This window comes from Cyphomyrmex costatus, unplaced genomic scaffold (assembly GCF_001594065.2).
Source record: "Cyphomyrmex costatus isolate MS0001 unplaced genomic scaffold, Ccosl1.0 scaffold408, whole genome shotgun sequence".
NCBI classification, from domain to species: domain Eukaryota; kingdom Metazoa; phylum Arthropoda; class Insecta; order Hymenoptera; family Formicidae; genus Cyphomyrmex; species Cyphomyrmex costatus.
The window spans coordinates 185,988-194,342 of record NW_017278296.1 but is presented as its reverse complement, the minus strand read 5'-3'; the positions used below and the strand labels follow the sequence as shown (position 1 = coordinate 194,342).

The following is an 8,355-nucleotide window of genomic DNA, read 5'->3' as shown; positions in this document are numbered from 1 at the left end:
GGGCGAGAGGTGCGCTGATATTGTATAGTTTTGACTGTATATACACTTCACTTTATCCGCCACGGTTATTTGAATTAGACTACTCAGGATGCTATTAAAGCATAAAAGCACGTATACTATAACATAGTATCAGCACACCCTTCGCCTTGATGAAATGAACGGCATAGTTCACGAAACGTTGGCATCAAACACGGCGACAAGCCGCAAACCTTTTAGTATAATAAGCTGTAATTTCTTTATTCAGTTTTTGATGAAAGATTCTATTGATATCTTTACCTTAAATTCGTTTTTATCATTTTCTTAGCATAATAATCGTACATAAAAAAATAAATAAATAAACAAACGCCTTTCCGATAATCCGATACTTTCTGAAATGTGCACACTCTTTTTCTGTGAAAATTCTGAATCATCTTATCGGTGTAATAGGCGCGTGTGCGTCCGTGACCAAAAAAATTCACTGCCTCTATACAGGGTGTTTAAAAAAACTCTTCATCATTTATATGATAGATAATACATATCGTATTAAAGTTAAAGCTTATAAAAATCTTATTAAACTTTAGGTCGAAAACTCATCATTTCTAAGATAATTTTATATGTTAGTTTCATGATTAACTTATTAAGCTTCTGTCATATGAAAAGATGAAATAATCTTTAAAGGTGCCACAGAGGGAGGGTATTAGTTTTTTTTATAATTTCTCTCGGGGGGATGAAGGAAATAGGTGCCTTCTGTTCTACTTTTAAGCAATATAGACACAAAGGTACTCAACCAATTTCTTGTATATACAAAAAAATTCCTTTTTCTATATTTTCTCATGTACTAAAATTTCATATTAACAAGTCTTTTTTAATAAATAGTAAATCGCGCAAATCAACTTCTTAAGCAGAAAACTCTTAACCCAAGCATATAAGACATGAGTGCGATTAAACCCGGAATCACAGATACCAAATCTATTGCACAAAAAGTGTAACTTCGATACCCCAAGAGAGTAATTAGTGCTCTCCTTGCCCTGATAACATTAGATGAAATGAACGACTCATAAACCGTTGGCATTAGCAATGGATAGTTAAATCACGATATACGGTGATAATCCTCTGGAATCTTAGAAGTAAATATCCATAGAAGTTTCAGAGGTATTAATTCTTAACACGATACTTTGTAAATTGTGTAATCATCAAATAAATCCATAATCGCTGATAATTAACGTCTTTGGACATTTAAAGTATGTCCTAAGAATCTCGTTTATGTCATCGTATATCAGACATCTAACATAAAATACGTTACAAGGACGTTTGGACATCCTATGACAAATGGGGGGACATCGATTGTTGTGTAGGCTAATATCAATTTGTATACTAAAATAATTTAATTTTAATCTCGATTTAATTGACTTTTTTTTTATTTTTAAAACTAGAAGTAAACGCTAAAAAGTAAGTTAAACGAAAATTAATCTACATTAATGGAAATGGATATAAGTTAATCATGATTTCAACATACAAAACTGTTCATAAATAGTTTAGTCTTTAACCTATGTTGAAGTCTTTACTGAGTACGATATGTACTATCTAGTATATAAACAACTAAAGTTTTTTTTAACACCCTGTATATATATATATATACTGGTTGGGTTCGTACATTAATGTTGCCGATATTAACACAACAAGCATCATTTCAACATGAATACGGCAATCCGACGACTGTAACGTAACTCGTGCGAATTCTTCCAACGGATAATTGGTGTAATGATTTTGTAAATATCGATAACGTGTCTCTATCACAAATCTCTGTACTGCTGACAATACTGTTTGTATACCTATATTTCTACTGTATTACATAGTAACAGTTGTCTACTGTTCCGATCGCTCTTTCCGTTGTAGACTCTAATTGTGTCACGCTGAAATCCAATAATCGGTTTAATTGTACCACGAACGCCTCGAGGGAAAGTATGAAATTCTACCCCGATGTGTGCAAACTTGGCAAGAAATAAACAACCAATTTCATACTACTCCGGACTATTTTCTCTAATTTGTTACGCCTTGTGTGTGTCGTACAAGATATATATATATATATATATATCTGAATTATCGTCCACGACACCAAAAAAAATCGATTATCATTTATATTATTGTAAAACATAAATTGTGGAGTATGGAATTGTATCAATTATTATAGCTTTTAACAGGGGATATTATGTACATTATTACGTTATTACTTGCATCGTAAGTATATTTTCTAGAACCATATGTGTGCTTTCCTTTATTTATCTATCTATCTACAGAACTAATCTAAAATAATTCATTATTTTTTTTTTATAAAAAGCAGATTTGGTTTGCACATCTCATATATACATATTACATTATTTCTTACGCTAATTTATGTTTGTGTACATATACATAAAACGCCTTACGATATAAACAGTGCTGAGTGCAAGTCTCTAGTCGCGATATTATGATATTTCGCATCTTTTTAGTACGCTTCCTCCTAAAAGCGTCATAAATAGTGATACTGGGCGTAAATGCAAAATATGGAATGGCTCTCTTTCGAAGTGACTAGCTTCGCTTGATTCAGTTCTTGTATCTTTAACATGTGAAATTTACGTTGCGATGGGAAACATTGTAGATTCCAATTAAGTTCTTTTAAAATTTGCAAACTATATAGGTATAGTTTACAAATCTTATATATATATATATATGTTTTCTATCTTCAATAAGCAAAAACAAAAATATATTTGTACATTGATAACTGATCTATACAAATACTGATGATATCTTAGAAAGTAAATAATCGTTACATCTATTAATTATTGCAATTCAACCGTCTGTATGGATTTGATATAGTGAACACTTAAGGACTTTTAAGAAAAGAAAGGCTTTTGTGATATTAAACTTTAAACGATTCTTTTTACGCGTCTGTATACAGCATGGCTTTCTAGAAACAAAGCACTTAAGTGTCTCTTTTAGATTGAAAATTGAAGTAAATGTATAAAACGCGATTTTTTAGTTTTAATTGCTTTAAAAATGTATTTTTATACATAGAAATAATATTTCATCAAAGATGATATTAATGATTAATAATTTGGAAATAATTACGTTCAAATACCTGTCTTCTGACATCATTTAATCGCGTTTTATTGTATCTCTTTGCATTTTTCTAAATCCAAGAGAGCTAATCACACAAGTGTTCTATTTCTAGTAACTGGGCTTGCATACCGTTATCGCTCACTTGTACAATATTATGGCTTGTGTTACAGAAAGTACTGAAAGTACATATATACGTTCTACATCCTACATTTGTCATTTGCACGAAACGAGAGAGATAATGATAAGATTGTACAATCAAAACGCGTCTTTTATATTCTGAAACTGTCGCACGGCTAAGTCCACCGGCAGATCGAACTTGAAACTGGTAAGGCGATCCAAGGTGTGAAACGCATCTAGGAAACCTGGAAGTCTTCTCGTGAAAAACAATTCCGCTTTACAATGCTTAATCTAATTATTCTAATTGTGACGTACCTGTTTTTACAACGTAACTCCACGAGAGATAATAATTTTCCAGAAGATACTGGCATTGCAGGATCAACTTCAGCCATATTACGAGTTTATTCGCGCTGAAAATACAACGATAAATTAATTATTATTTACAATTAACAGCTAATTATGTCATAAATAACTAAGATAGACAATTTAATAGTTTGATTGCAATACAATTATGTTATTTACTCACTTCAAAGCTGCGCATATAAATGCCTTGAAATGCGAGTCGTAACTTCTCTTGTAAGGACTGTGAGAAGCGATGATATTACCTATAGTTGTCAGTAAGCTCTAAACGAACAAGATAAGAAAGTAGCATTAAACATATAAAGATACAATAGCATTGTAGAAATTCCAGAAAGTTTAGGCAATTATATATACGAAAAGTTGGTCTTCAAAAACTATTCCAATGATCACGAATTTATTTTATACTCATCTTCTCTCACTAAAAAGCATTAATTTGCTAGAGACTCTGATCTCTCGCCTATAGGCGAGAATAGCCTACCTGTTTCGAGGAAGCTATTCTCCCAGCCGCGAGGTCTAGATTGAAGCTTTGCGACAACTTCTGCGCGGGACTGGAATTGTAACGACGGCCGTTTTTTATCTCATAGTACTTCAGGATCAACTCCCAGGCGTGCATGAAGTTCGCCGATGTAACGTTCCGTTGCGGGAAGCAGCCGACGAACGGGACCACGCTGGACCCGGAACGCATCACGTCCACGGTCAAGCCATGCTGTATGAGATCTCTGACTGAAGCGGCGAGGTGTTTCCTCACGGCGGACGTGAGCTTCGCGTTCGCGTGCGACGGAGAGTCCGAGTCAGACGTATAATCGTTCTCGTCGATATCGTCGACATCGTCCTCGTCGTCGGCATGACGTAGCAGCTGTTGCTGTTGCTGCGACATTTCTGCGATCGTCCCCAGCACGTGCTCCACAGCGATGTCCAGTCTGGTACGCAGGTCGCGCCAATTATGCACCGGATTCCTACTGTTCCCGCCGAAGTTCCGACGTACCCGTTCGCTGCCACAACCCAGTTGCGACATCAGAAACATGTGCAGAAGTGCTACCACCTTGCGTACGGTGTTCAGAGTTTTGGTTCGATTAGTAGCACCCGCTTCTTCGACGGGTCTTCCACGTTCGAAGCGCCGCTTGGAGCCGTAGGAAGCTGATGAGGTACCAGAACCACCAGCGTGTACTGGACACGCGCACGTGCACGCTAAAGTCTCCGTGCTGACTTCTCCCTGAAGATAGTTTATGAAACGTTCCAGGTCGGCGATCTGCGTCTTCAACTGAGAGACCAGCTGCTCTTTCATTTTCAATGGGCTGACAATCTATAATATAATGAATGTTGTTGATTTAAATAGCATTTTATATGGCTTGTGTTCCAGAAGCACCAGAAATCCTGACAATCATAACTCATTAATTGACTTATTTAAAAAATAATTTTATTAAATGAATAAATAATTAAAACATTAATTTAAATTATAATTTTTATTTTATTTCTTTCTAGGAAATCTATTCTTCCCTAGTTTCTTATTTGTCACGTTAATTATTTAAAAATTTATTAATTATTGAGAAGAAATTTATGTTGCAAAATTGAAAGGACATATCAGGTAATTTTGAGATTAGAATAAGCGAACTGATCTCGAGATCGCTTTACACATACTTGACTTATGGCGTAATCGACTTGCCACCTGAGATCATCTGCTGGTAGTTTGCACAAATCATCGACATTGAAGTTCAACTTTTCCTTCAAATGACCTGCAAACATCAACAATTACTTTATTCCTTTTTTCCACGCTGTATAGATTTTTTATCAGCGATCACCTGGCACTTACTAATTATAATATTTTGCCTCTCCAGGATAACACTTTGCGGTAGATCAGCGTCGCCGGTCTCATAGGCGTACTTCTCCAGATCCTCCAATTGAGACTTCAACTGGGTTATCAGTTCTCTCTGTTTCGTTCGTTGCAATGCCATTTTGGATTCGACCTCCGCATCAGTAATCACTCCAGTCACCTATAGTTATGTTACATCCGACGCGATTAAAAAGCTATCGAGTGGTCGAATAGCTATTAAAATTAAGAATAGCCGTGGAAAAATATCCCCTACATAGTTTGTTGCGCTACAGCTGAAAAATTCTTTTTAATTGTAACAAGAGAAACGCAAGCGTACTATAATCCACAACTGATCGGAGCGAAGGATCGGATGCGTGAAGGTATTAAAATAAAATGGATAAATAGAGAAAAAACATATGGAAAACTTTTATTGCATATTTAGAGATAGTATAAAAAGACCAGAGAACATAATTATGACTTATATATCTTATATAAACACAACAAGATACATAATATATAAAGTAAATAGAATAAAAAAGAATAAAATATAAAAATAGCTTAAAAATGACTAGAAACAAAATTATAAAATCATACAAAATTGTGCCAAAGCAACGAAAGTGTCGCCAAACAAAGCAATAAAAAATTTCAAGGATGGAAACAAAAAAAGTAGGGCTATTATTTTTCACACTTTCAAAAAAATCCAGTTTTCAAAAAATTCGATTTTTCTTAATTAACTCTGAACTTTCAAAGCCAAAGATGCCTTAAAGCTTAGCTAATTAAATTAAAAAATTCAAGTTTTCTTAAAACTTTAAAGCTGTGAAAAGTACTACCCTATTAAAAAATAATAACAGTACCATAGAAAATTCGTTTATAGTAAAAATTTGTGGAAAGTTCGCTTTCTAGTGGCTTACGCTTCGACCACAGGATACCGGGGAGATCGGCGTGACAGATCTGCTCTCTAACAGTAAAGTATTCGGCACATCCGGTATTCCCCTAAACGCAAATTCCTCCAGTTCCTTGAGCAATGTCTCCTTCTCGCTGGCTGGCGCATCCACGATCTGTCGGAGACGGAACTGGACCTATGAATGGATTTCAGTAATTAACACACAAATATAATGGCAATTGTAGGGTGAGTTTGTTCTTGACCTTACCTGAGCAAAATGGGTAGTTAATGCTATCAAAGATGAGTTCAGCATCTCTTGTTCTTCCTCCAGCATCTTAACTCTTTCCATGTCGTATGCAAGGCTAGCGACACAAAAATTATATTTATAATATTACAATTATTGATTACAGATGCATCTTGTACTTTCTGTTCATTACAATCTGTAACAATACTGAATCCTTTTTCTATTAAATCATCATTGACGCTGATGGTACCTGAATGCATTACTAACATAATTGCATCTTGGTTCTGATCAAGTACAATGTAATTAAAAAATTTTATTTAACCCAACCATGCCTTTTTTGACTGACTATAAAGTAGATACACAAGTAATCTTCAAAAATTAATGAGAATATCTATCAAAAAGTGACTTTACATGTAAATATATATATAGTATATAGAACAACAGAAAAAAAAACTTTTTCAATTTGATTGTTTATACTCTTTCAATATAAGGAGATGCATTCTCCAAAAGAAATCTTAGAAACTAATGAGTGCTCATCGGGTTTCAAGTAATCCAGTCATAGTCGAAGGTCAGAGCATATGTTCTTGGAGAATCGCTTGATCTGAGTTTTACAGTGAGCATTTTGAGAAGAAACCAGGAGAACGAGTCAGGTGCTTGGCAAACGTACTTCTCCATGCTGGTGTTGACATATTTGTACTCATCCGCAAACTCGTCGCCATCGTTCGCGCCAACCGGAGCCCACCTCTCTCCGGACGGTCTGCTCTCACTGCTTTCGTCCGAGTTCTCGACCTCGTCGCTCTCGCAGAACGTCGCCCGCGAGTGCCGCCGTCGTCGCTGTTCGTCGTCCATCGTCTCCCGGTCGTTGTAGCACGGTGCTTCGCCTACCTCCTGCTCGGCAAGTAACAACACACACGAACATATTGATCTGTGGACTGCGTTATTATTGTGTCCTCTCGTGGGACTCGCGATTTATCGCGTGCTTGCGTCGCGTCGCATCGTCTACGTACCATGACAGCAATCCCGACGTCGTCGTTGTCCTGTATGTACACGATTGCCTCGCAGCTCCAAATCTCCGACCAACACGAGTGTTTAAATCCAGAACTCCTCTCTCATGTCCAGATCATTATTAATTGACCACCTGCGCACGTGTACGCGACTATAAAGACGCCAACAGACGTCAGTGGTACAGGCCCACGCAAAAGTGAATTAAGTGAGCTGTCAAAGACATGCCATGGATTTGTATAGATACTGTAGAATCGTAGATAGAATGCGTATTTATGGGCGACAGCTGACGACGCATCAAAGGACGGAGATATATATGTGATGTATTTCCTCCATCGCACAAACGTTTGGGTAAAGGATGGAGCACAGATCTTTGCATACAACAACGTGTGGGTGCATTCAGAAGCGACGACCGCTCACTGAGAGCAGAGAGCTCAGGGTGAAGTGATTATTCTTCTGAATGCACCCATTGGCTGCGTTCAGCAGACTCAACAACCGTTTTATGATTTGCTTCGCTGATTGGATTATACTTTTAGATCTAAAGGAATAGTCCTATCTCAGCGAAGAACAATAAAACTGTTGAGTCTGCTGAGCGCGACCATTGCTGTTTTTTTTCTTTTTCACAATGCCTGTTAAACGGTTTTAAACACTCACTGCAAAGTTAAAGATCATAAATATATTTGCAATATCTCTTTAAAAGATTTTTTTAATTCTATTTCATAATTTTTAAAGAAATAAAATGTAAACTTATAATTTTACAGTAATATTTAATTTTTATCTTAGATTAATAAATTCATTGTTAATAATTTCCCTGACTTTTCGTGGTTTTTCTTGATTTCCCTGATCGCTAACCATATTCTT

The 8,355-nt window shown here is 36.0% G+C and overlaps 1 protein-coding gene across 1 annotated transcript; it reads right to left on the bottom strand.

Moving 5' to 3' along the window:
- Positions 1-3,202: 3,202 nt before the first annotated feature.
- Positions 3,203-7,673, bottom strand: LOC108777100 (RUN domain-containing protein 1). The gene is made up of 10 exons (XM_018543902.1): positions 7,500-7,673; positions 7,160-7,380; positions 6,517-6,610; positions 6,277-6,444; positions 5,366-5,546; positions 5,194-5,288; positions 4,034-4,858; positions 3,722-3,819; positions 3,511-3,605; positions 3,203-3,440 (listed from the first exon to the last, which is right to left on the bottom strand). The coding sequence occupies exons 1-10, from the start codon at positions 7,500-7,502 to the stop codon at positions 3,334-3,336; spliced, it is 1,887 nt and encodes a 628-aa protein (XP_018399404.1). The 5' UTR covers positions 7,503-7,673; the 3' UTR covers positions 3,203-3,333.
- Between the last annotated feature and the right edge of the window lie 682 nt (positions 7,674-8,355).

Excerpts from the sequence above, each read along its gene's own strand:
- LOC108777100 (XM_018543902.1), bottom strand. Across the intron at positions 6,611-7,159 it reads GTCAACACCAGCATGGAGAA|CCTTGCATACGACATGGAAA; the intron begins GTACGTTTGCCA and ends TTGTGTCGCTAG. Across the intron at positions 4,859-5,193 it reads TCGATTACGCCATAAGTCAA|ATTGTCAGCCCATTGAAAAT; the intron begins GTATGTGTAAAG and ends ATTATATTATAG.